The following is a 27,924-nucleotide window of genomic DNA, read 5'->3' on the forward strand; positions in this document are numbered from 1 at the left end:
TTTCTTTTCTTTTTTTTTTTTTTTCCTGCCGAAGCCGAGCGGGCGCTGCTAGCGGAGGCGCCATATTGGAAGGGACAAAACTCCGGCGACAGCGAGTGACACAAATAAACCCCTGGACCCCCTCGTTCCCCCAGCTCTAAAGGCCGCGATGTTGTACCTAGAGGATTATCTGGAAAGTGAGTGGTCGGCGCTGGCGGGGGCCGCCTGTGGGACCTGCGGCCGGGCGAGAGCGCGAGGGGACGGGCGGGATGGCGGGTGGGAGGGGGAGGCGGGGGATGTTTCTTTCTCACGGTAACTGGCAGCCTCGCTGTGGGCTGCCGGCTCCCTCGCACCCCCCCGACGCACGCACGCCGTGACGTAGGCGCGTACTTTCGCCGTTGGCCTCGCCCCTCTGACGGACTCTCCCTTTGACAGTGATTGAGCAGCTTCCAATGGACCTGCGGGACCGCTTCACTGAGATGCGCGAGATGGACCTGCAGGTGCAGAGTAAGTCGGCGCGTTTACCCATGTTTGCTGGGCGCGTTCAGTCAGACTTACTTCCCTCGACTCCAGCGCCTCAGCAGTTGACTCTTCTCCGCCTCACTGGCTGGTGGTACCTAGGAGTTGTCCAAAAGAACTTGCAGTGCCGAATCTCGCCTCTTCCTGCCTCCCACGCTGCCTTTCTCCTGGCTTTTGCAAGAGAAGGGAGACATGAGAGAGCGCGCGTGTGTTCCTTTCCCGAATTTGGGAATGGGCAGTAAAAGTTCCTATACTTTCATGGAGAAGGTCGATACACGTTTTAATGCACATCAAGCATAAATGTTAGAATTTTGACTTCGAACCTCTTTGTATAGAACATCGATTTTAGCATTTACACTTTTAAAGTTCATTCCATTGAAAAATTTTCAAGAGCAGAAAACCCATAGAAACACGGATTATATGCCTCTTTTTAGACCCTCGAGTGTCAGATTTGAAGAGTTAGGATGGATTGTAGGATACATTCTCAGTTGTCAACATTATGGTATTTTGTCAGTCCAAATGAGTGCAGGAAATAAGATTTTACTGTAACGCTTCTTGTCTGCTGTAATAAAAATGTTGGCCTTCTGTCAGGGATAGCTTGCAACTGCGGTGACTTTTTCCCAGAATTTACCCTGACTCTGTAGAAGCAGTATTTGGTTTATATTAATAAGATCATTTTTGTTTTCTGTGAAGTTTCTGAAAAGGGTTTATGATTCAGAGACGGTATAGAATCAGAGCCTTTGCAGACAAGAAGGTAAACGCTTGAGTAAACATATTTAAAACAAGGAAACAGTGATGGCTACCAGATTTGTGTTCATGGTTTGAAAGAGCCTCACAAAACTTTCGCCTTTGCGAAGTGAATATAATATAGCTGTTTCAGCTATCTTGTAGAGATATTAAAAATTAAGACTGTGAAATGAATTTTACATAATTAAAATATATAATCAAGTGTACCTTTTTGGCTGTGTGTCACTCCCTTGCAGAAATGTAGGTATCTGAAATTATTGAAATGATAGTAATGACTGCCCTTCTTGGGGTATATCTGCAGATGATCTGTTTCTTGATCCCATTTATTCCAGCTCTGTTTAAGCAATACACAAAATGTTTCTCATGCTGTCAGGTTTTCTTCTTAGAAAAGCAGGGGGGAGGAATATCTGGGTTTTGGGGTGTGATAGGGAGGGAAGGAGTATCATGAAAAGAGATCAGAGAACTAAACATTCCAGAATATGAGAGTCTTGAGACGTAAGAACCTGATTTTCTCCACTTTGCTTCTCTGCCCTCCCCCACCACACACACTCGTACCCCTTGTTCATGAATATACTTTTCCCAGCCTCTTGTCAGTTTCATGTAGCACATAATACACAAGGTTATATAATATGAAATCCACTTTCCTTTATTCATTGGGTTGTGGTGTGCAAGTCTGAATTGTGTGCTTCTTCAAGTTGCTCTCAAAGTTCATTTTAACTTTAATGTAGTTGAAAGGCTGAAGATTTGCTAAAGCAAATCTTGTTACCTGCAGGTTTTAGTACAGATTTTTTTTTTTTTAAGCTGAGCCATCCTGCCACCTGTTGGCAGCTCAGCGGCTGCTCAGCTCGGGCTGGGACTCGAACCGCTGTTGCTCAGAGCTCAAACTCTTGAGCGAGCTCTTAACCAACTGAACTACTCGGCCAGCCCCTTAGCACAGATTTTTTATGTCAGTCAGATCTGAGTTCATTTTTAGGCTTTACTGACTTACTCACTGACCTTAACCATATCACCACTTCTGAGGAGTTTTCCTCGTCTATAAAATGAGAAGCATCTGAGGATTAAAAATAATACAGATAAATTAGTACATGTAGTACCTGGTACAAAAATAGGCATTCAATAAAGGGTTACTTATTTTATCCATTTTTATTATCATTACATATTTTAAATTCTCTTGTAGTTTGGTTTTAGATTATGTAAATTAGAGGTTTTTTAAACTTGTATTTTTTTGCAGTAATTAGAATTTTCTAAATTTAATAGGCATTATGTATTAACAAAAGAGATCTCTGTGTCAACTAAGTTAATAATGCTTATTTAAGCAAACAAAAATTCTTTTAAAAAATTAACCATAAGACTTCTCAGAATCTTTAAAGACCTATTACTGAAAATCTCCAAAAGAAGGATATAATAAAAAGCTTTTCCTCAATTTACATAACAACAGAATCCTTTTTATTTATTTTTTTCTTTTTTTAGCAGATATGGAATGAGATGATTATTCTTGGCACATATTTAAGGAAAAACTATGTAGAATAAATAATATAGTGTATTAAGTGAATAAATGATTTTATCTACTACTTTCAGCATGATATGAGATGATGGCGGAGTTTAAGGCCATATATCAAGAGGTTAAAATCTTTTTATCACTTTTCCTTATTAAAAGAAATGTGCCGATTATCTAGTGGTGCTTTCAGTAAGAAATTGTGTTTGACACATTTGGCTAATTTACTACCATTAGCTTTTGATCCTAAGGCTGTACTATTCAGAAACTACTTTGACTATTGGAAAAAATTTTGAAATAACAAAAATAAATTTTCTATAGGGAAAACTGCAACTTTTTTTAAGAAGGTAATTAAGGCATTATATATTTGTATAATTAAAGCATGACATATTGGGTTGTCGGAAAAGTCATGATGCATTTTTGCAATGAAAAACAGAGAAAAAATACATCATGACTTTTCCGACAACCCAATATTTAGTGTTGGGTTGTTAGTGGCCAAGTGAAAGAGTGTATGTTGTCAGATAATTGTTCTTTCCCCAAGTCAAAGTATGTATATTCAGTGTATGAATTTGGTCATCTAAATATGAAATGTTTTTATTACATCGTAGATGCAATGGATCAACTAGAACAAAGAGTCAGTGAATTCTTTATGAATGCAAAAAAAAATAAACCGGAATGGAGAGAAGAACAAATGGCATCCATCAAAAAAGTATGTTCAACACTCTGGATGATTTATCAATTAATATTGAGACCCTCTGAGAAAGATATTTTAAAGTTAAATAGTTTTCTGGATATCAAAATGGGGGTAAGCTATCAGTGGCTCTTTAGAATTTAAATAATTTGTTGTGATTTAGAGCTTCAGGTATAGGAATATTTAATCATTAAAGCATTTTGGTAATTTAAAAAGTTGTTTCGATAGCAGTGATTTTTTTTTTAGAGAGTTGCAGAACCATTACAAAAGTACATTCTTTTCTTATCATTTTATTCTAGTACAGGTAATTAACATTGCCTTGTCTTTAGAGATATAATACTGTCTAACAATTCAGACTGGGGTGAAAATTAACTGTGGAAGTGTATTTTATTATTGCTAGGTATCAAAGTTGCTGGAATCACAGAACAGAATCTTAAGAGTTGAAAAGATCCTTAAAATGTCTTTTAGTTAAAAGCTCTTAACTTTATACATGAATTGGGCATAGAAATACAGAATTCTAACTAGTTTTATACTTACAGCTATCTTCCAGTTTAGAATGGGTATCAGCTCTCCTTCTAAGGTTTGCTTGAAAGATCTACTTTATTCGGGATACACAGAAAGAAGTACTTAAAAAACCTGGATTTGGTCATGACTGCACTTAGCTCGTGACATTGGACAGGCCCTTTCATGTCTCTTGAGTAATAATAATGGCTCCCCCGTGCCCAACCTTCAGACAACTGTTCAAGGATCAACTGATAAAGAAATGTGAAAACTACAAATTTAGAGTAGTTGTGTTATTTATTTTACCACATTGGGGGAAGATTATTTCTGTTAGGAGAAAATCATTTTAGAATCCATAACAAAATTAACCCTGGCTTGGAGGATAGCAGGAGGCCCAGGTGTATTTGCATATAGTCATCACATATATACACCCCAGTCATTCATCATTTCTTTAACCTGTTAACTTTTTGGTGTAGTACAGCTTGGATATACTCTGAAATGCCTGGTTCTCCATGGAAGTTTATAGAATCTTTTTTTTTATAAATAATTTGCTTTATACTGAGGAGCAATCTAAAGTATAGGTTGAGTTGTGTGAATCAATGCCTAGGTTAAAATGAGTCATATAGGATAATTGGAAAACAGGGAAGTGCCGGACAGAATTTTTCAGTAGTTGTACTTTTATTTAAAAAGTTTTTAAAATGGAGACTAATATTCTTTACAAATTAGATAAATCTTAATTTAAAAAAAAATTTTTTTTTTTTAAAGAAAAAGATCTATTCATCAGCTCATAACTTTTGCTAGCATAGAGGCTAAACTTGGAATGGTATTTATTTTTATTTATACCTTTTCTAGGAATTCTGAACTTCTTTAATTTTTGGCCATTGTCCTTAATTTCTAAGCCTGCCCCATCCCCACCTTTTCCTTAACTGTGTTTTTATTGCTTATTTAGTATGGGTGACAGTGATAACAAGGTATGATAATGAAAATCCAGTTATATGTCCTAGATACACATTTTAAAATTATTAATTTGTTTTTTAAATGAAATGTTTTTATTCAGGATTACTACAAAGCTTTGGAAGATGCAGATGAGAAGGTACAGTTGGCAAACCAGATATATGACTTGGTAAGTAAGATTAATGTGCATGCTACACCTTAAGTACTTGAATTATGTAGTTTTGTTTTACATTTTATTGGTTTAAATGTAATAGGAAGAACAGACTAAAACTCTCTAGATCCCACTTAATTTGGGAATTCAGTGTCTGCTTTTTGGTTTCTTTGTGGACAAGAGTTCATAGAGAGTCGACAGTGATCTATATTACTATAAAATTCTACCTGATGTTAGACTTTTTTTTTTTTTTAAGCAAGAATTGGTGTTTAACTTGTGTTTAGTAATCTTTATGTTCTTAAGGTAGTGTGTTTACTTTCCTGATAAATCATCTTGAGATTGTTTCCATGGTAAAATATACATAAGACTACTGTGTTGACAGGAGTTCTTGGTAGTCTGATTAAAATGGAAAATCACTTGAATCGGCGTTAATAGATAGTGCTGAACTATCTTCGAAGGGACGTCAATAGACAGTACACAACTGGATCAGGTGGCAAAAATGGGAAACAGGAGACTAAATAAACTTTTAAAAAAGGTTCTTTTTTGCAGTGGCAGCACTTGTAAAAGATTGAAATCCCTAAGAAGACAGATACATGCAATATTTCTCAAACTGGCATAAATATGGTACTCTTTTTTATGTAAAGCATCTTCTCAAATATATACTCAGATAATACTCATTTCTGGTTTTGTCTCAAAGCAAGTTAAATTTGAAAACTAATGCTCACTTTTGGTTAACGTTGGCATATCGATTTTATCTTATTTTTGCAGTCTTGTCTGGACACAATCTTTGTTACTGAACAAGTGCATGTAAATATAAATGTCATTGGTATGCAAGACACAAGAAAAAACATGCATGCCACATAGGGTGTACATTGTCAAAGCTTATACAAAAGTAGAGAACATTTGTCATGTAAAACCATAGAAAGCATTTAGTTGTTTTTTTATAGTGGAAATATTTAATGGTTATAGTAATCTAGGCTAATTTGTTCATACAGTTATTCTGAGAATAATTTCATAAAAAATGTCACCTAAAGAAAGGTAGAGGGGCTGTAGCTTGATTTACTGTGGAATAAAAAAAGAAAGGTCTTAATTGTTTCGGTCTTGAATTGTATTTATAAACATAGAAAAAGACATTTATATATGAACCCAAAACAAATTTTTTAGTACTATTCTCCCTCATATTTATTTAATGATTGTATGTGTCGATCTTTATTTAGAATCTACTGCTTTTTAAATCATATAGTTCTTTGGTTCTACTCTTTATTTTGTTTATATTTTGTTATTTTGCTACTTTCTATATCTTTATTAAAAATACTCATTGGATTTCAAAAAAAAGATATGCTTTTTAAATGTGTGTGTGTGTTGTGTGTCCATCTGTTACGTATGAACCTCACGGTTTGTCGGCTCTGTACTGGATATAGTGGAGTTTACCTGGTATAATGGAGAAATAAAGAGAAAATACTGCAAATGGCTCCAGTCCTTCATGTGTCTTTAAACTATTGGGTTGTCGGGAAAGTCATGACGTATTTTTTTCTATGTTTTTCATTGCAAAAATGCGTCATGGCTTTTCCGACAACCCAATAGTTGGGGAAACATGACCCCCACAAAGGAAAGTGAAGAGCTTAGAAGCATGTCACAAGTAAAGATGCCTGCAGTTGAATATTAAGGGCTATCTGGTGAAAGACTGAACTAAATCATATGGAGTTCTTGTTGATTTTTTAGAGAGTATGAGATAGTATTGAATAGAATGTATTCAGAGGCTGAGGGGTCTGGATTAGGTATTGTATTGAGGGCAAAGAACTTCACTCAGAGATAATAGATAAACAGAATGAAAATATAGATTAGTAAATTTATTGAGGGGGACAGATTATTTAGCCTACAGTGAGGTAATAAAAGGTGATATAAATTTAATAAAATTTAATAAAAAGGAAGTGTCCATTTCAGATCCATACAGACATGAATTCAGCCAGTTCACTGATTGCACTGATAACTTTGGAAAAGTTATTTAACCCAGAACCTAAGTTTCCTTGTTTGTAAAATAGCAATATTTGTACCTTACAGGAGGATTTGCCACATCTATATGTAATGCTCAAAGCCTGGCAGATAGTATGCCGTAACTCCTTCTTCAGAGCCTCACTCCATCTCATTAACTGGAATTTTTTACTTTCCTGAAGCTACTGCTTCCCTTTCAGCGCTGCCAAGTTGAACCTGTTCTTTTCCCATTCCCACAGTATTTGTTTCTAAGATTGCCTTTTGTGTTCTCTTTACTCTTTTATCTCTGCCCTTCCCTTCCCTTCCCTTCCCTTCCCTTCCCTTCCCTTCCCTTCCCTTCCTTCTCCTTGCTCTCCTTTCTTTTTTGTTATTTTTTTCCCTTCTCTCCTTCCCTTCCTTCCATTGCTATTTCAGCTGACCGTCATATTCGTAATATAAAAATCCACTCTTCTTTGAGACATAATGTCAATTGTCTGTTATTCTCTCACCTTTGTGGCCTCCCTCAGTCTCCTTGAATATTGCTCAGAATGGTTACTGTTCCTCAGGGTTCCATTCTTGACCTACATGGGTTCTTACTCTGTTCAAGTGGCGCTCAGAACTCTTCCCATCTTCTGCCCCAACTCCACAGGCCAGGAAGGCCAGATGCCACATGGTGAAGACGTTCTGTCAAATGCCAGTTTTACGTCCTGCATCTCCACACACACCACCCAAGTTGAGAAACATTTCTCCATTACTTTTCTACGTGTTCTCTTGGTTTTAACAATTACACATTAATTATTCCTTAACTCAGACTTCTTCTCTTCGGAATGTGTTCATCTTATCTGAGAATTCCTAGGCCTGGAACTCAGTGTATTAAAGTTTAACTCTTAGCTTTCCCCTTTTCTTCTCTCCCTCTCCCCTCTACCCCCTCACTTTTACTTTCTTAGTCTTAGGAGAACCACTTACCTAGTCATTCACATTAGAATACTGAAGGTCATCCTAGACGCCGCCTGTCCCTGACTTCCCCACGTTTAGGTAATGACCATGTCGTGTTCATTTTACCTTCTAAGCATGTGCCTCTCGTTAGCCCTTCCTCCCCACTTCAGCCTGTCATAGTTTAGGCACTTTAAAAAGGAAGAAGAAATTGGATGCCTTTCTTTTTCGTCTTCACTAGGTACTTTCTCCGTGTTTCATAATCCTGTACAAGCATGGCCTCTTCATTGAAATCATCTTAATAATCTTGATGTTTGTGTGTCATTTATATCTAGAAGAGATTTGACAGCTTATAACAGAAAGGCCACACAAGAGTGATTTAAACAAAAGGTTTGTTTTCCTCTCACATAAAATAACTGGTAGCGGAGACAGACCAGGGCTTGTGTGACAGCTCCAAGGTCATCAGTGTCCCCGGCTGCTCCTAATGTGTTCCTCCTTCTGGACTGACAGGCAGAAGAAGAATGACAGGAGGGGGTTGCTCAGAAGGGCACGTTTTAGAGTTCAGTCAGCTCCTTTAAAGAGCCTTCCTGGAAGCCTCACCTGCTGACTTCCAGCTGCAGGGAGGCTGAGACATGTTTAACATGGCACTTGGCCACCCCAGGTATGAGGCTTCTATCAGTAAGGAGAAAGGAGAGAATGCATGTTGAGTAGGTAATTAGCAGTGTGTGCCTTACCCTCCCGCAGCAGAATCATGCCAGCTTCCACGTCCTCATTATTCACATGGCTTTATTATTGCTCGAATTGTAATTATTTATTTACCTTTTGCTTGTGTGTGTCTTCCCTACTATAAATGTCAGGAATTACCTCGTGTGTGTGTGTGTGTCTTCAGAGTCCAGCATTGTTCCTCAGTAAATATTTGTTGAACAAAATGGCCTGAATAAGTTCATGGGGAAAAGGCAGCACTAATGTGACTCCCAAGTTAGGAGTCTTAGGGATGGGTAGAGTTTAATGGTGCGTCGTTGATGTCAGATATGTTTTAGGTGGGTGACAATTTCTCCAAAGGTAATAGAGTCACATTTTAGTGTGTGGAGATTGGTTCTGTAGACTGCAGGGGAAATAGCCACTTCTTTTCAAGGTATGACTTTAAACCAGGAAAAGTGAAAGTGATATAATTCAGGTGAGTTTCGTTTCCTTTATAGAGTCATTTTAGGAGACCAAACACTCAATCTTCTGGTTCATGTCTTTGCTCATATCATTGTGGCATCCTTCTTTTTAAATTGCTCTCAGTTTTTTAGTTTCTTCAGTTTGGATAGATTTCCTTCTCTGATTCATAAGCTCATTTTGAAAGTTCTTCTAAAATAGGATTTATAGATGTGCCTTCAGCAAAAGGGAGTTAAAAAAATACTAAAACGTATTGTGATATACATGTTTTGGGTGTTTTTAATAAAAATACCTTCCATTTAATAACTTAACATTATATATAAATTTTTGCTATTTTCAGTTTCTTTGATTTTAGAGAGGTTCCTTTTTAAATTGATGAAACATTTACTAAACATTATTAGAACTTACTGTACAAAGTAATGACAATACTGGACATCCAGTCAACTCATTCCCCATAAAGTCTTATTTTGTCATTTTTATAAAATAAATATCTAACCAAGGCCCTGGGGATCGGTGCAGGTCTTAGTCATTCTGTGCCCTCAGAACCTGGTGGAGTGGATGAGTTGATTAGCAAACAGAAGTAAAAAGAAGACTTTTTCGAGGTGATCTAATGCAGTATTTTCTAAACCTGAATCATCTGAATTCTACCTTTAAGGTTTTTACAGTGTCTCCGTATCACCTGTATATCTATTACTGAGTACATTTTTTTAATGAAATTTATTTAAGAGGAAAACTGACTTACAAATTTGATACTACTTATATAAATAAAAGCTAGCATCACTTATCACAAATAAATAATTAAAACGTCAACACTTATCGTACTCCTTGATGTGCTTGTGCTTTTTGTGTGCTGCACCATATTGCCAGAGCGGCGTGTGGTATCTGAACACTTTGTACTTGAGGGTAAGACATTTACTTTATTAGCCTTGCAAGTAATTGCAGAGAGACGTAAGGGAATTATTGACTTGTTCAGTAGCAGGTCTTTAAATGAATTTACCATCTCACATTAGTTCTACTCCCTAAAATATCAACAGTAAACATCCAAGTGAAAGTCTTTATAAATATTAAAGAGAAATTAAATTCCTGCAATATTTAACATTTGAGAGCTTAGAATCCTATGTACTTGAGACATGAGTGGATGGGACATAGTGGGAGTGTAAAACTACAGTAATTTTTATTCATAGATCATTCACACAGTGAACAGTGGTACTTCTGATATACTGTGTTTTCCTGAAAATAAGACCTAGCCGGAGAAGAAGCCGTTGCATGATTCCTCCAGAATACGGAGGGCACGCACCCCTCACATGAGGGTTTTATGACCTGTTTCAGGGAGAAGGGTGCCTTTTCCACAAACTCCTTCAGCTTAAAATATTCAGTAAGCCAAGGTGCCATATTTTGGCACCTAAAATCATGCGAGGGCTATTTTCTGGTTAGGTCTTATTTTCAGAGAAACAGAGTACTACTGCAGAGTGGGAGAGTGTAACTTCATTGAGCAAATATTTATAGATCTCCAGCTACGAGTGGTCATTGGTACTAGGTGAGCAGTAATGCAGATGGGCAGCTACTACATAAAGATTATTGTAAATTTTGATAAGTGCTATGAAAGATAGAAACATTGTGGGAGATGGGGAAAGAATGAATAATAACTGGAGGAGGCCGTTGAGAGTGTAGTCACGGGAGGTGACATTTGTAGTGGTACCTGGAAAGTGAGAAAGAGCCAGCCATGTGAAGAAGGAACATTTCAGGCAGATAATAGACCAAGTGCAGAGTCGGGGGTGGAAAAGGGCTTGACTGACTGAACCAGAAAAGAGGCCAGTGTGGTTGGTGCATAGTCAGGAAGGAGGAGGTTCTATGAGAGCAGGCAGGCAGGAGCCACACAGGCAGGGCCTGTGACCAAGGGGACAGAGGGATTTTTATTCCAAAAGCAGAGGGAGGTTAGTGAAGGATTCTAAACAGGAGTGACATACACCTGAGACGAGGCTGATGTATTATGCCCTTGCTTAAACACTGTTATTATGGTAATTTTAAAACAAGCATGTATTATTTTGACAGATTTTAAGATATAACAATTTAATATATAATCCTGTTTGATTTTTGCCACTCAGTATTTTATTATAGTGTAGTATTTCATTGTATTATTTTTTCATTGAACTATTTTATTTTTAAAATAAGTAGTAAACTTTTTATTCCTATGACCAACACTGTTCTGATGACTTCATTTATAAGGAAAGAAATCGTACTACATACGAGTAAATATCAACAAATGAAGACATTTGTGGAACTAGGGTTCAGTAGAACAAATTAAAAATTTATTGCAGTAGTTGTTTCAGTAAAATTGGACTAACAGAAAAAAAAATCTATCCTATTAAAATAATTTCCTTCTAAAATCCTCATACTCATAGTCATTAAACACTTCTTTATATTCCTCAGCCAGATGTCACTGTCACGGGCTATATTAGATTACAATAGCTAATAAAGTTGATTTATGTATACTTTGATAAAATGTGAGCTTTCAGTCAATGCTCGAATGATTTTAGCAGTCTGTTACAGTGCTCAGTACCCTTGAACTTGCTTCCTTTTTATATCCTGGCCTATGACTGAGACGATTATGTTTCAGTCCCACATTTTACATATAAATTTGAGAATTCTTCACCTGATACTCTAATTAAGGAAATATATTATGTAAGTTAGATCTTTTGATTTGTCTCCCGGGCTTATTGACTTTTAGGAAAATGATTAGATGTAGTGTATGTGGTAAGGTCTCAAGTATTTGATTCAGCCTAAAGATGGATCAATTTTTCATCTACTTTAAATGTAATTCAGGGATGGAAAGAATCCTTTTCATGGCTTATCATCAGAGAAGTAATTTGCCATCATGGTTCCTTTTTCTTGCCCAATTTAGCCTTTTTATTCACGATTCCCAGATCTTTACATGGATAAAAATTTATCTTACTGCCATGGACTTCACCTTAGAACCTTGTGGACAGACTGAGTGCTTATTCTGAAAGCGTAAGCTAGACATCTAAATTTTAGAATTTAACCATATTTGGAATCATGTAGAAACTCTTTTCAGTAATTTATTTTTGTTTTTTTCAATTACAGTTGACATAAACATATTAGTTTCAAATGCACAGCATACAGTAATTAGACATTTATATAATTTACGAGATGATCACCCCAAGAACCATACATAGTTATTAAAATATTGACTGTATTCCATATGCTGTAGTTTACATCCCTGTGACTATTTTGTAACTACCAGTTTGTACTTCTTAATACTTTCACCTTTTTTTCAGAGACCCCCTTCTCCCCTCCCACCTGGCAATCCCTCAATTTGTTCTCTATCTGTGAGTCTGTTTCTGTTTTGTTTGTTCATTTATTCAGCTCTTTAGATTCCACGTATAAGTGAAAATATACAGTATTTGTCTTTCTCTGTCCTACTTATTTCACTTAGCATAATACCTTCCGGATCCATCTATGTTGTCACAAATGATAAGATTTTATTATCTTTTTATGTCCAAATAATATTCCACTGCAAGTATGTGTGTGTGTGTGTGTGTGTGTGTGTGTATACACAGGTTTTACATACACATTTTAAGAAAGGAAAACTGTATTAAAATTGTAATAATATATACAGATAACAAAAGATGAATACAAGTCTACAAGTCACGTTTGACTTCTGCAGTTACAAGAGGTGCTCAAAATGGTTACCATCAGCATCCAGACACTTCTGATTACGGCAAACTACTGTTTGAACAACGTTGACCAAAGTATCCACTTGTATACATTTTTTTGGCACCCACAGCATACATTGCGCACACACACACACACACACACACACAACCACACCCCCCACTTTTCTATCCATTCATCTGTTGATGGGCACTTAGGTTGCTTCCATATCTTGGCTATTGTAAATAATGCTGCAATGAACATAGGGGTATATATAACTTTTCAAATTAGTGTTTTGGATTTCTTTGGATAAATACCCAGAAGTGGAATTGCTACCTCACAAGGTAGTTCTATTTTTAATTTTTTGAGGAACCTCCATACTGTTTTCCATAGTAGCTGCACCAATTTGCAGTCCCACCAACAGTGCATGAATGTTCCCTTTTCTCCACATCCTCGCTAACACTTGTTTGTTGATTTATTGATGATGGCCATTCTGACAGGCATCAGATGATGTCTCACTGTGGTTTTAATTTGCATTTCTCTGATGGTTAGTGAGTTTGAGAATATTTATATGTCTACTGGCCATCTGTACATCCTTTTTGGAGAGATTTCTGTTTAGGTCCTTTGCCCATTTTTTTATTTGGATTGTTATTTTAGTTAGTTAAGTTGCATAAGTTCTATATACATTTTAAATATTAACCCCTTACTACATGTATCATTGGCAAATATTTTCTCTCATTTAGTAGGTTATCTTTCTGTTTTGTTGATGGTTTCCTTTGCTGTGCAAACGTTTTTTAGTTTGATGTAGTCTCATTTGATTATTTTTTTCTTTTGTTTCCCTTGACTGAGGAGATAGATCAGAAAATGTATTATCAAGAGCAGTGTCAGAGAGTTTACTGCCTAAGTTTTCTTCTAGGAGTTTTATGGTTTTGGGTCTTACATTTAAGTCTTTAGTCCATTTTGAGTTTAATCTTGTCTACAGTACAAGAAGTTAGTCTAGTTTCATTTTTTTGCATGTATCTGTCCAGTTTTCCCAATTCCATTTCTGGAATAGACTGTCTTTACCTCATTGTATATTCTTGCCTCCATTGTCATAGATTAATTTACCATACAGACGTGGATTTATTTCTGGGCACTTTAGCATTTTCCATTCATCTGTGTGTCTGTGTTTATGCTGATTAGATTACTATAGCATTGTAGTATGGTTTGATATCAGGTAGCATTATACTTCCAATTTTGTTCTTCTCAAGATTGCTGTGACTATTTGGGGTCTTTCATGATTCCATATAAATTTTAGAATTATTTGTTCTAGTTCTGAGGAAAATGTCATTGGTATTTTAATAGGGGTTGCATTAAATCTATAGATTGCTTTGGGTATTATGGATATTTAATGATGTTAAGTCTTCCTATCCATGAGTACAGCATATGCTTCCATTTATTTGTATCTTTTTCAGTTTTTTTCTTCAGTGTCTTATAATTTTCTAAGTATAAGTCTTATACCTCCTTGATTAAATTTATTCCTAGGTATTTTGTTTATTTATTTTGATGCAGGTGTAAATGGGGTTGTTTTCTTAATTTCTCCTTTTAATAGTTGGTTATTGGTGTATAAAAATGCAACTGATTTCTGAATATTAATATTGCATCCTGCTATTTTACTGAATTCATTTATCAGTTGTAATAGTTTTTGGTGGAATCTTTAGGGCTCTATAGATAGTATCATGTCATCTACAAATAATGACAGTTTTAGTTCTTCCTTCTCAATTTGGATGCCTTTTATTTCTTTTTCTTGTCGATTGCTGTGACTAAGACTTCAATATTATGTTGAGTGAAAATGGTGAAAGTAGTCATCCTTGTCTTGTTCCCAATCTTAAGTAAAATGCTTTTAGTTTTTCCCATTGAGTATAATATTAGCTGTGAGTTTGTCATAGATGGTCTTTGTTATGTTGAGGTACGTTCCCTCTTTTTACACCGTGCTGTGAGTTTTTATAAATGGATGCTGGATTTTATCAAATCATGTAGAAACTTTTAAAAAGTTACACGTATTTAGTTCTGTTTGGGTCCATCAGTGACACATGTTAAAATTTGAATATTAGAACACTGAGAGTCAAAAGAGAATAAGGGGTTATAACTCTGTGCAAAAATATTAAAGAATGAGGAATTTTTGTTTCATGCAGAGGGGTCATGTGTGACTTAAATATATTTATGATCATGAATATGTTAATGTTGACAGTGTTTCCTTTGTCTCTGGAGAAGTCAGAAAAAGGATGATAGATTTAAACTTAAAGCGCTTATGATTTGGTGTTATAGGATATGATTCTGGCGTTTAAGGAAAGTTTTGTGGCTAGCGTTTATTGACATTAAGTGAGGAACAAATCAATAATTAGACACTGTGGTCAACCTTGTATTAGGAATCTATGGTTAAAGGAAAATCTCTCAATTGGATCAGTGTCCTCTTTACTGCTATAAATCAATCTTATGGGGTAACTTAGGTTCTTGCTTTGTCTGATACTTGTGGGGCCATTGTAGTGATCAGCTGGAGTAAGTCTTTTTCCCATTCAGAATTGTGTAGGTAGAGGGAGTGCACTCTCTAGGTTTCAGTCAAGTTCAGTTAAGCTCTTGCTATGGCTGTTTAATACTGTTTAAGTATCCTGGTACTTCATAGGGTAAGTTAAATATGGTGGTCAACTTATTTTCCAACTTCTAATTAAATTTAGTATGGCAACAGTGAATCGAAAATTCTATTGCCTAGTAATTGCTTACAGCCAGCTCATAATCTTTTTTACATACCAGTAGGAATGATTGGAAGCTCTTACAAAGCTTCCAACCACAGTGTGGTTAAGTCTTTCTTAGTTTATTTTAATTATGAATTTGGTTTTTAGGATTATTAATTTTTTAGGCTCTATTGCTTTTTCTGAGCTATATAGTATTGAAATTTTTTATCATTTTTCATGCTTTCAGATGTAATAAGCCTTATCGATAGTTTCTTTAATAGAGTTAGACAATTCTTAAATGAAGTGGTGGAGTGATTAGAGGTGTGTGTATGGTGTCTTCATCTCACTCGAACCCCATCCTCCCATCTGAGATTTTCACACTCTTCTTCTCTATATATACTATATTTTTATACTATGTATTTATATATTATAAATAAATACCTATTACAGGTCACACCACACTTTCTTTTTCTCTGGGAATACTGTTTGTCTTCCTGTCTCTTTACATTTTTTAATTATTACTCCTTTTTTCCATCTGTTTGAATACGATTCATTCTTCAGTAACGCATTCATACTTCCTTTCTGTTTATACAGCCCAATTATGTATTTTTTCAAATGCTACTTCTGACCCTTTTTCAACTGTTGCTTATTTGTTAAATCTAGGGTATGTGTGTGTGTGTGTGTGTGTGTGTGTGTGTACTTTAAACCTTTATTCTGTTAAAAGTCTTATATAAATCTTGATTTGTTAGATAGATTCTAAATATTATAAAGGTAGGGATTCTCTCTCATACTTTATATATCCTTCGTTTAACCGAGTGCCAAGCACATAATTGGAACTCAATATTTATTAGTAGTATAATTATAGGTAAGAAAGGTGGTAGAATATTTTCATTGTATTAAGTGGTCTTGGAATTTAAATATGAGTATTTTTTCTGATTTCCCTTGAGATTACATTTTTACAATGTAAAAGATGTTGAATAACTGAGGTCTGGTCTGTGTTCACACTTTATTTTTAGAAGGGAGGTTTCATTAAACGATGCTCAATTACCTGCAAGTTCTTTGGATAGGAGCAAATGTCTGTAATATGTGATGCTATAGGATTTTAAATATTGTAATTATAACTTATACCAAGCTCTGAAAAATAACTTGTGTGTGTTTATGGATAGAAAATTGTGCTTTAAATTATTGAAAAATCGTAAACCAACACCCCAATTGTTACTGTTAATATACAAAATACTAATAATAAGACAATAGTCCTATTTTTTCAGCTTGAATTATATTACTCTGAGTTAAAACACAAAACAAAACAATTGGCTCTTGCATGTACAAATTCAGAGGGCAATGTTAAATATAAACGGTGAGACAAAATTTATTACAAGTATATCAAAGTTAAATCTCATTTCCATAATGCATTAACTGTTGACTTTGGGCATGTTACTCTCTGAGCCTCAGTTTCTTCTTATGAAATGGAGACAGTAATAACCTATCTCAAAATGTTAGAGGGAGAGCCAGAAAAGGTAGACCATCTAAGCATCTTACCTGGCATCTAACACACACACATTGTCTTTTGCTAACTTTCCCCCCTCCCCCCTTATTATAGATACACATTACTTAATGAAAGTCTTATTTAAATTTTTTAGTCGTGTATCACAGACATTTTGATATTTGTAAGAAAGTTACTCTTAATTACAACAGTGATCCAGTGGGAAATGAGTTTGAAAAAGATGTCAGTAATGTAATATGACTATTTTTCAAAGATTTCATGATTTTTGGTTTCACTTCAAAGTAGTACATTTGAAAAAAAATTTAATATTAAGCTTAAAAAATAACACTCAGACTTTTTGTAGTTTGAAGAAGCAGCTACCATTTTCTGAAATCAGTCAAAAGATCTAGGCGAATGAGAAAACAAAATTTGCCACCTTTACAAGGGCAGTCGTTTTACAATAAAACCATTTTAACCAGGCTCTTTGGGGAATGGAGTTTTCTGGCTAAAAACGCCTTTTGTTTCAGCCCTTTACATAAATGTTTACAAGTATAATGGTCCACTTTCCTGCCTTAGAGAAATGTATGTATAGAATATAGTGGCTTCTTTGTCTGTAGACTGAGGATCTTTCATTCCTCGTTCGAGTGGCAGTGGCTGTGGTGTGGCCGCCGGCCGTGTGAGAAGCCGAAGGAGACGGGGCTGAAAGCAACCACAGAGCAGAGCACACTGTGGAAAGTGCCCGGCCCCCCTGTGCCCCACCAAATCCTTATTGTCAGTTTGGATTTAGTTTTTATATCCCACTTCTTTTGAACATTTTCTAACAAGTCGCAGTTGTTTACTTAAAACTTAAAATTTATTAATGGGGACTTCAGAGATTATTTAGCCTAGCATCATCGTTCTCTAGATTAGAAACCTGAGGTGGAGGTTAATTGACTTCCTCAAGGATACAAAACAGATTTGCTAACAGAAACAATAATTTAGGTTTCCTCATTAAACTGACAATTTAATAGTGTCCCACATGTTGATTTTCTTTGAAACAGGTAGATCGCCACTTGAGAAAGCTGGATCAGGAACTGGCTAAATTTAAAATGGAGCTGGAAGCTGATAATGCTGGAATAACAGAAATATTAGAGAGGCGTAAGTAAAATTTACAGTTTTTCATTAGTGTTGGGCAGTATGTCTGCAAAGCACTGAAGACACACTTTCCCACAGAGACATCTTAGATCCTGCACTATGGGGGATGGTGGTAGCCGGGTCAGGGAGCTTGGACCCCGGCTCTTGGAATTGTTTGGGCCGTGGACACCTAGAGATAATACAGGATATTATCTAATCACTCTTTATGAAACTAATATATTAAGTCATTCCGTTTCTTAACATGCATATATAGCTAGTAAGATGAGTGGTAAGAACAAAGATTTAAAGAAATATAACCATCTAGAAATAAATCAGCCATCTATCATTAAATGTATTGTCTTTACTCTGCCTGTTTATGCACCTAAACTTTGAGGAAGGTTGTTATTTCTTAAGAACTGTCTTGAGGCTTTTCCTCAACTGTGTTACTAAGAAAGATTTTAGTGAGTTCCATAATACTTTCTCTTTTTCTCAAAAATGCCTTTCTAAGCTTTCTCATATCAGCAAGAAGCCATTTTAATATTGCTTTGCAAAACTTGACTTGACCTCCTGCTGTAGTTTACCCTTATCACTTCTTGGATTTAACTCAGGAAACTTTCCAAAAATGGAGACACGAGCTGTTTCTAACTACTTTAGCATCTCATCCAACCCAAATAGTTAACAGATCCAGCAAAGCGTATAGTGTGGTGCTAAGCCCAGGCTAGGCATTCACTACATGTTAGTTGAACCAAATCAGTATTATGGCGGGTTTCTACCAGAATAAAGTGTCCAAACATCTTTTTTCTCTTGGTGCATTTCAACAGCAAGAACATGTACATATTTCTGCACATAGATGAAATGTTTCTTTACAGTGTTAGGTTTTGTGTCTGTTTATATACTCACGAGAAGTCAACTGGAGACGCAGGCAGCCACAAGTCTATCTGATATCCGTAGTTGCATTTTGTACGCAAAAGTAGATCCTTTACTTTAGATCATCACCTAAATTAATGTGTGATGCTTCTATTCCAGGGGGGCTATCTAAGGAGAAGTATTTTCAGACAAAATAAAATATCCTATAGCTGCTTTGATTTTTTTTTTGAACTACTGATAATAGGTGTGTGTAACTGTAATCATGCCTGTTTAATACTGCAGAGGGGTACATGAAGTATCCTCTGTAAGGACACAGACATATGAAACTAAATTGGATCAAGTTATAAAAACTCCACCCAACGCCCTGCCAGGAATTTCATCTCAAGGGATCAAGATAAATCCAGAACTTTTCTTTATAAGTATTTTAAAGCTTGGCAGTAGAGATTCTGTGCTTTTTCCCAAGCAAAACCCCTAACTTCTTTTAGGAAATCTTTACTATCTTATGTTGTTTTAATGATCAGAGAATTTTTTCTCATATAGTAGTGTCCCATCATCTGATACTTCAGGATCCCCCATAGAAAAGTTTTCATCTCAGTAAAACTAGGTTAAGTTTTTTTCCAGAACTTATCAGTAGTGGAGTTAACAATATCCATTCATCCACTTAATGTGATACCCACTTTCGTGAATTCCCTTATTAAACATTAGTATGCTGTGAGCTGTTTTGTACTTGAGGTGAATATTGAGAAATGGATTATTTTTTATAGAGAGAGGATGAAATTGGCTCAGGATGAAATTGGCAGTGGTGACCCTGTAATGTGTGTGACTAAAATGACACGGGCATATGCATCAGAGTTTGTTAGTCGTCTGCTGGGTCAAGGTACACAGTGCCTAGAGTTAATTAATGTGTAAAGTTCTGTGGTGACAGTTAATGGTAGTACATACATCTCTATGCCTCTCTTTTCTTTCTTTATTTTAGGATCTTTGGAATTAGATACTCCTTCACAGCCAGTGAACAATCACCACGCTCATTCACATACTCCCGTGGAAAGTAAGTTTGGTTTAGTGCAGCCAAAATTTTAAATACAATTAAAAGTTCATTATATATTACCTGTGTATTCAATTCTTTTATTAGATTTGCACAGCCAATTGAGAAACAGATATTTCTCCCTTCCTTTTATTTCGAAGGAGACATGCTTTTCATTGCCATTATTGGCAGACTTCCCTCCTTCATTTGTGTAAAGCATATTTGATTTTGGAACAGGGAGCCTGTTTTCCTTGGAATTCATAGAGTAAGAACGTATGGCAGTAATAGCAGCATATATTTCCTATGCATTTTTTTTTCCTTTTTTTTTTTTTTTTTTGTATCATTTATTGAAAAGTCCATTCTCTCTTCGCTTTCCCTAGCATCACCCCTATCATTTTTAGCTGAGCCATCCTGCCACCTGTTGGCAGCTCAGCGGCAGCTCAGCTCAGGCCGGGCATTGAACTGCTATTGCTCAGAGCTCAAACTCTTGAGCGAGCCCTTAACCAACTGAGCCACTCTGCCTGCCATGTCTGCATTTTTTTGACAAAACAATTTGATATGAAAGGTTAATTGAAAACTTACCTAAATTGTAGATAATGTTTTCGAAACAGGATTTCCCTCATGTCACCTGTGAAACCATCGTGGGTTATCTTCAGTACTTTGCTGCTCAAGTTTTTGCAAATGCCTGAGCAGTCTACTTTTAATAAAATATGTGACAGAGAGTTCTGCCTTTGAAGAAAACAATGTTCTGTATTTCATGAGGAACTTAGATCATAACTGTACCAGTTTATAACGAGTAGAAGTATTATGCCTTATCCATAGTTCTCTCAAGTTTAAAAACACATGGATTCTTTATTTATATTTAGAAAGGAAATATAATCCAACTTCTCACCATACGACAACAGATCATATTCCTGAAAAGAAGTTTAAGTCGGAAGCTCTTCTATCTACCCTAACATCAGATGCCTCTAAGGAAAACACACTAGGTAATATTGTCTTAAATATGATGGGTTGCTTGTTTTTGTTCATGTTAAGGTAAAAAGAAAGCTTTCAGGATTGATAATCATACTTGACCTGGTTAAAGTCTCCAGAGGAAAAAGAAGAAAAAGGAAAATTTTATAGTGACATGAAAATTTTAAATTTAATGATTATATCTATGCTGAGAAATAATGTATTTTAAACTCACTAACGTTATGTCCTCTCTAATATTTTTATTTCTTCTTTAATTCTATGCAGGTTGTCGAAATAACAATACGACGGCCTCTTCCAACAATGCTTACAATGTGAATTCCTCCCAGCCTCTGGCATCCTATAATATCGGCTCATTATCATCAGGAACTGGTGCAGGGGCAATTACCATGGCAGCAGCCCAAGCAGTTCAAGCCACAGCTCAGGTAAAAAAGAAAATGTTTGCGAACAGAATGTCCCGTTTTGTCTGAGTCATTGGCAGACTCTAGAGTAGAAACAAGTAGACGTGAGCAAAAAGAGCTCTCTCAATTGTATAGTTTCTTGTTTAAATCATAGTTGTATGATATATGACATTTTATTTAATGGAATGAATGTGCAGAAGTTACCTGATTGACAATGAAAAGGAGAAACAGGTGACACAGTGTGACGCAGGTTCCTTGTCACAGTGACTGCTCACAATGCCATGTCCGTGGTGATGGCCCAGTCACCTCTGGGACAGCGCTCCCTTCTCTCCGCCGGTTCAGGGCCTTCCCTATAGCCTCAGAGCTTAGGTGGCCTCGAATCTAGTCACTTCTGTACAGTTTGTGTCTATTCCAGGTTTAGTTACCCATCCTGTCATTATTTCATAACTGTAAAAACTGATTTAAATTTTTTTACATAAAATAGCGTAAATTACAGTGAGGAAAATAATGGTGTAAACAAAATAAAGAAATATTGGTTAAATCAAAATAATGCTATAACTAGTAAAATTTGAAAAAGAACATCTGCATATTTACATATATTAATGCTATCAACGAATGTCTATTCAAGATGAAAGAGGGACGAAGAACATCAAGTTTAAAAGCCAGTTATGAAGCATTTAAAAATAATGACTTTCAGCTGGGAAAAGAGTTTTCAATGCCCAGGGAGACGGCTGGCTATTCGTCATCCTCAGCTCTCATGACCACGCTAACACAGAACGCCAGTTCATCCGCAGCGGACTCGCGGAGTGGGAGAAAGAGCAAGTGAGTGTGTGTTTCGGTAGCCCGGTACCTTCACTAGGCGTGCCGTCCCCTTGGCACCCAGCTGCCTTCCAGATGTTAAACAGAGCCAGCCTGTGATGGATCAGGATGAACTTGGCAGAGGTGGGAGACGTGACAGTTTTGCATTCACATTGCCGTACTTGGAAGGGTAAAGTCTTTAAAGTGTCGAGTCTTTAATTTTTCTAGAGTCTGAACTGGGTTTGTTAATAAATGACTTCTGCTTACTTTCTTTTGTTCATTAGGATAAACCATTTTATGAAACTTTCTTCATTTATAACCCCATATTTTGCCATATGTTTCAAGGTAAATTAATTAAGAGTCCAGTTATATCCTAAGAATTTTTAAAAATAAGATTCTTCACTTGGATTAAGAACAGGGTGTCATAATTTTTGGTCTTACGTCCCCAAAATTGAAATTATGAAACTATCCCTAGATTTTGTATCTGACACTCTTAGGATGATTGTATCAACTTTAAATATGAAAACTTAACAGCATTTGGCACCATCTGTCTTAAGTACCTATATATGCTAGGTGTTCATATTTAATGAAAGTTCACATGCTAGGCCGAAAGAATTAGTTACCTAATAATTGTATTATAGGTTTTTAAATGTACTCTATTGTTGTGAGTAAATCTGTAAAAGTGATCAGTGCAAAATTACCACAAAACTGCTAAGTATCTTAAAAATTAATCCATATCAATGACCCAAATTGATTATTACTGCAGATGATAAACTTCTGTATTTTTAAAATTCAGTTAACATTCATATAATTGGTAAATTACATCTGAATCTTAAAACTCTTTGTTCCTGTCCTACACAACTTAAATATTCACACATTGGTTGATGATCATCATCATTTTCACCAAATACTTTTGTGTATGTATTTGTATTTTAGATTCTTGTAAAAATAGCATATTTGTTGTAAATACAAAAAATTGAAGAGCGTTCAATTTGCTTTAAAATACAAAGGATGTCTGTAAGGTAGCCATAACTAATATTGATCCTTAAAGGTATTACCTACAATTTAAGTCGATGGTAAATTATTTTTAAAACTTTGAAACATTTTGAAAGAATTTCCTTTTGAATATCATTATTCTCCAGAAAACAAAAAAAGCTCAAGCAAAATAAACCGTTATAAAAAATGTTACTCTCTTTTTCCTAAATAATTGTGCTTTTAAATTTGATTATCAGGTTAATTTAGTCTTAAACATTAGTTTATGCATTTCATTATATCGTTTGCTTAGGAGTTATTCTTAGGTACATTCTGGAAGCTGAGTATAAAAAACCGATTCAATTTTTTCAGAAACAACAACAAGTCTTCCAGCCAGCAGTCGTCGTCTTCCTCCTCCTCCTCTTCCTTGTCATCATGTTCTTCATCGTCAGCTGTCGTCCAGGAAATAGCGCAGCAGACAACAGTAGCACCAGAATCAGACTCAAACAGTCAGGTTGATTGGACGTATGACCCCAATGAGCCACGATACTGCATTTGTAATCAGGTGAGTGTCTAGTGTATGTCTCCAAAAGCGTAATCTGAATAACCTAGGAAAAAGATACCTATTTCTTTCTTTTAGGTGAGAACTACTTTTACTCCAGTTTAAATACCCTTGCTTTTTGGTATATTTTTTTTCTGCTGCTTATAAAAATAGCATGTTTGTTGTAAATACAAAGAGTCTAAAGAAACATATAAGTCACCCATGATCTCAGCCTTCAGATACAACCTATAATTAAACGTCTTTCTGTACCACTACTATTTACCTCATGTAGATGTAATCTCGTCTGCTCAGGCTGCTATAGCAAAATGCCTCAGACTGGGTGATTTAGAACAAATGTATTTTCTCAGAGCTCTGGAGGCTGAGTGGTCCAAGATTAAGGTGCTGACTGATTCTACTCCTGGATTAAGAAAAGGAAATTCTGTAAATGTCTTGGCAAAAAAAATAGGGTATCTATAAAAGAAGAAAATCAGATTTCCCCTCCATAACACTAAATCTAGATGTTGATGAAATATGTGTATAGAGCTTTGAGGGAGAAATCTGCATATCCCCCAAAAGTTGTTCCTCAGAGAAGTCGTTGTTCACATGCATAGAACCATACACAGAATGCCTCACTCCTGTAGAGAATCAGAAAGTATGCCATCTAGTTACCCCCATCCGAAAAATTACTGAGTCATCAAGAACTTCAGTGAATTTAAGAGTTTGGAAGTTCTATAAAGTTCTGACAATGAACAGCAGAAAGAAAATTGAGAAAGGATGTGTAATAGACAAGGAGTTTAGGAGTTTCGGTGAAATGCTAAAATAAAAACGGCCTAACGTGATCCAAGAAAAAATAAAAATCTTAAGTAGATAAATAACTAAGCAAGAAACTTATAATCTTTACAAAAGGAACCAACCACAAAGGTGAGTCCCACGTCAAGGAGATTTACAGAGCATGTTCTTCCAGACTTTCAAGGAGCACAGCATTTCTGTGTATCTCCCTCTGTGGCCTCATCCCCCCAAACAAGTCTTTTAAAAAAAAAAATCCTATTAACTGTGTAAATCTATATACCCTGCTTAATACAATTGTATAGTCAGTATATTTCTATTTTCTAACAGTACCTTAAACAATTAATTTGGATTTAGATGCTTGTTATATAGACATAATAAAAATGTTAAAAATTTCTTTAAACTAGGTATCCTATGGTGAGATGGTGGGCTGTGATAACCAAGATGTAAGTATTAAATTTTTCTATTTAGGAATGAGAAAAATCACGTATTATTATTATTGTAACATTTTTATTTACTGTGTTTCTTAGTCTAGAAAACAGTTTGTAGTTGTTAATTATGTCATATTAATGCTAGAATATTCCTCTCCAGAATAGGATACTGTCCCTTAATGTGTTCCCTATTTTAACATTTATTTATTTATTTTTTAATTGGGGAATTGGGGGAGGGGAACAGTGTTGGGGAATTGGGGAGGGGGACCAGCCAAGTTGTTGTTCTTCAGTCTTAGTTGTGGAGGGCACCAGTCGCCATGTGGCTGCCCATCAGCAGTTCGTGGCCTCTAAGCTCAGGGTGCTGTGTTACAATCTTAGTTGCGGGTGGGCGTAGCCACCATCCCATGTGGGAGCCGAACCAGCAGCCTTGTTGTTAAGAGCGCATGCTCTATCCACTGAGCCATCCAGGCGGCAGCTCAGCTCACGGTGCCAAGTTCAGTCTTAGTTGCGGGTGGGCATAGCCCACCATGGAACAGGCAGTCTTGTTGTTAGGACACGTGCTCCCACCAGCTGAGCCATCCTGCCACCTGTTGGCAGCTCAGCAGCAGCTCAGCTCGGGTGCAGCATCACTGGCCCATGTGGGGAACTGAACCAGAAGCCCTGTTGCTCAGAGCTCGCGCTCTTAAGCTAACTCTTAACCAAGTGGGCTGGCCCCCTATTTTAACTTTTAAGCTAATAATACCATTTTAGATGCACATTATATTTCTCAAAGGTATTACATTGTATGAAAATTAGAAACACCGTCCTCGCACTTTTCTAAAGAAGATTGTGTTTACTAGAATCCAGTTCATTTATCACAGTAAAGAATTGAACTTGGAAACAATACGTGCTTTCAAGAAGCGTGATGCTCAGGTGAGGGGTAGGAATGTTGAGGATCTAATGTAAGATTATTTTCCTCCTGTTAGTATAGTGTTTCCTATTGTACCCTGCAGTTGTCAGCTGATAAGAGCGACTTCAGATATAAAAAAAATAATAGTAAAGGAGGTTTAAAAGAAAGGAATTCCCATTTCTTTTTGGGAAGCCTAATATTGGTTAGAGATAAGATTATGAAATGCAGAGATTATTTCTGTCTCATCATTTTCATTCCCTCCGTACTTCCATACAGCTCAGCTGTCTTTTGTCCGTCTTTTACTCCAGCGGGATAACAGAACTCTGAATTCTATAGAAATACCACCCAGTAATGTAGGAGTGCTAAGGTTAATAATAAGAGTATGAAATTTTTAAACAATGTGAAGATTGAGCAGGGTTGGCTTGGTGCATTAAAATGTGTGCTTTCCCAGACCTGACAGGGTCCCAACAACATATTCACACAGAGAAAAACCTTCCTTCCACTTCCCTCTTTCGAATGAACTTGTGTGCTGTTTGTGATTATTGCAAAACAGGATTGCCAAGCCATTTCAAGAACCTTATTGTAAACTGTCTTCTGGGCAGTTAGTGCAAATGACAGACGAGATTTCTGTGACTGCCCTATCATTCGTTCTCTAACCCTCTTGTTCCCAGTTACACTCTGCTGAGTGCCGAGGTGTTCTGTGGAAGTGTAGAACTGCCCACTACATTGCAGAGTGGAATACTTGTCCTCTACATTCCTAGGCATAAATACACCCAGAAAGAAACTCAGGGCACCCCTTCGTGTCTTTAATTATAAGTAGCTCATTCCACTCTAGGTGGGAGCTAATAAGGCTGAATATTAAATAAAATCTTAAAATACGTTTATCTTCTACATAAGAGATCCATCTCACGTCTTCTTGTCTTTGAAAGTTGGTATCAACTTACTCTCCAAGTTAATGGAAATTATTAATCAATTTTAGTTCATTATTTAGGATTATGGGAATAGATTACATGAACCTGACTTAACAAAGAGGCATAATTTTTCTGTGCTTCCATTTCCTCATCTTTGAAGCTTATCAGTTGGACCATGTGAGTTGTCGTCCGCTCCTAGATCTAAAAATTCCGTTTCCATGAATCTAATTAATATTCAATCTACTGGGCATATTTTAATATATACTCCCTAACCTTTAGAGGTAGTAAAAATGACTTCTTTGCAATTTTGCTCTCTAGTGCCCTATAGAATGGTTCCATTACGGATGTGTTGGATTGACAGAAGCACCCAAAGGAAAATGGTACTGCCCACAGTGCACTGCGGCAATGAAGAGAAGAGGCAGTCGGCACAAATAAAGGTGGCTGTTTCATTTGAGGAAGAAAAAAACTTCAACTAAGCATTTTATATAGGACTTGAAAAAAGAAGAAAAGAGAAAGAGGAAACAGTGCATTTATTTCCAGGCAACCACTGAAAGGATTCACATAGACAATCCTGTAAGATCTTGAACTTGAATTTTATGGGTTGTATTTTAATAATGTAAGTAAATTATTTATGCACTTCTGGTGTGCTATGAATATTATTCCAGTTAGCCTTGGATTATTTCAGTGGCCAACATATGCAGACATTTGTACTCCTTAACCATTTTCTCCAAGTAATGGGCATTCTATAATTTAGACTTCAGAGAATTCCAACGATGAAGATTTTAAGAAAAGTATTTTATATTCAACAGGTATGTTCTGCTGCATGTACTGTACTCCAGAGCTGTTATGTAACACTGTATATAAATGGTTGCAAAAAAAAAAAAAAGTCAGTGCTTCTAAAAAGAATTTAAGATAATGGTTTTTTAAATGCCTTTATAATAAGCTTTGTTTCTTTGTGAAACTAAATTCAGCAGGCTGAAGGAAATTGTTCATGCGATAAAGTGGGCTGGTGTCCTCTAGAGTACCTAGGTACATAAACAGAAACTCCTGTAGGTAAAAACTAATCTGTGCCATTAGTCTTTATACGTTTCTGCATCCAGACAGTGCAGTTCATGAGGGAGGGCGTGGGAGGGGCCGAGGGGGAAAGGGTGTTAAAGTGATACATTTTTATACGAAATGTGTTTATTTTTTTGTGCGAGTAATCCTTAAAATTGGAATTGTATTAGGTGTTAAAATAAAGTTTTTAAAAAATTA

At 36.1% G+C, this 27,924-nt stretch overlaps 1 protein-coding gene across 2 annotated transcripts; it reads left to right on the forward strand.

Annotated features, from left to right (window-relative positions):
- Nucleotides 1-27,924, forward strand: ING3 (inhibitor of growth family member 3). Of its 2 annotated transcripts, none has more exons than XM_019668219.1 (12): nucleotides 1-176; nucleotides 415-486; nucleotides 3,349-3,449; nucleotides 4,990-5,055; nucleotides 18,009-18,105; nucleotides 19,925-19,996; nucleotides 20,839-20,958; nucleotides 21,209-21,366; nucleotides 22,040-22,164; nucleotides 23,485-23,677; nucleotides 24,847-24,885; nucleotides 26,989-27,924. In XM_019668219.1, the coding sequence occupies exons 1-12, from the start codon at nucleotides 149-151 to the stop codon at nucleotides 27,103-27,105; spliced, it is 1,188 nt and encodes a 395-aa protein (XP_019523764.1). In that variant the 5' UTR covers nucleotides 1-148; the 3' UTR covers nucleotides 27,106-27,924. The 2 variants fall into 2 exon arrangements, with proteins under 2 accessions (XP_019523764.1, XP_019523763.1); XM_019668218.1 differs by having other exon boundaries at nucleotides 2-176; nucleotides 21,971-22,164.

Source organism: Hipposideros armiger, unplaced genomic scaffold (genome assembly GCF_001890085.2).
Source record: "Hipposideros armiger isolate ML-2016 unplaced genomic scaffold, ASM189008v1 scaffold_521, whole genome shotgun sequence".
Classification (NCBI taxonomy): domain Eukaryota; kingdom Metazoa; phylum Chordata; class Mammalia; order Chiroptera; family Hipposideridae; genus Hipposideros; species Hipposideros armiger.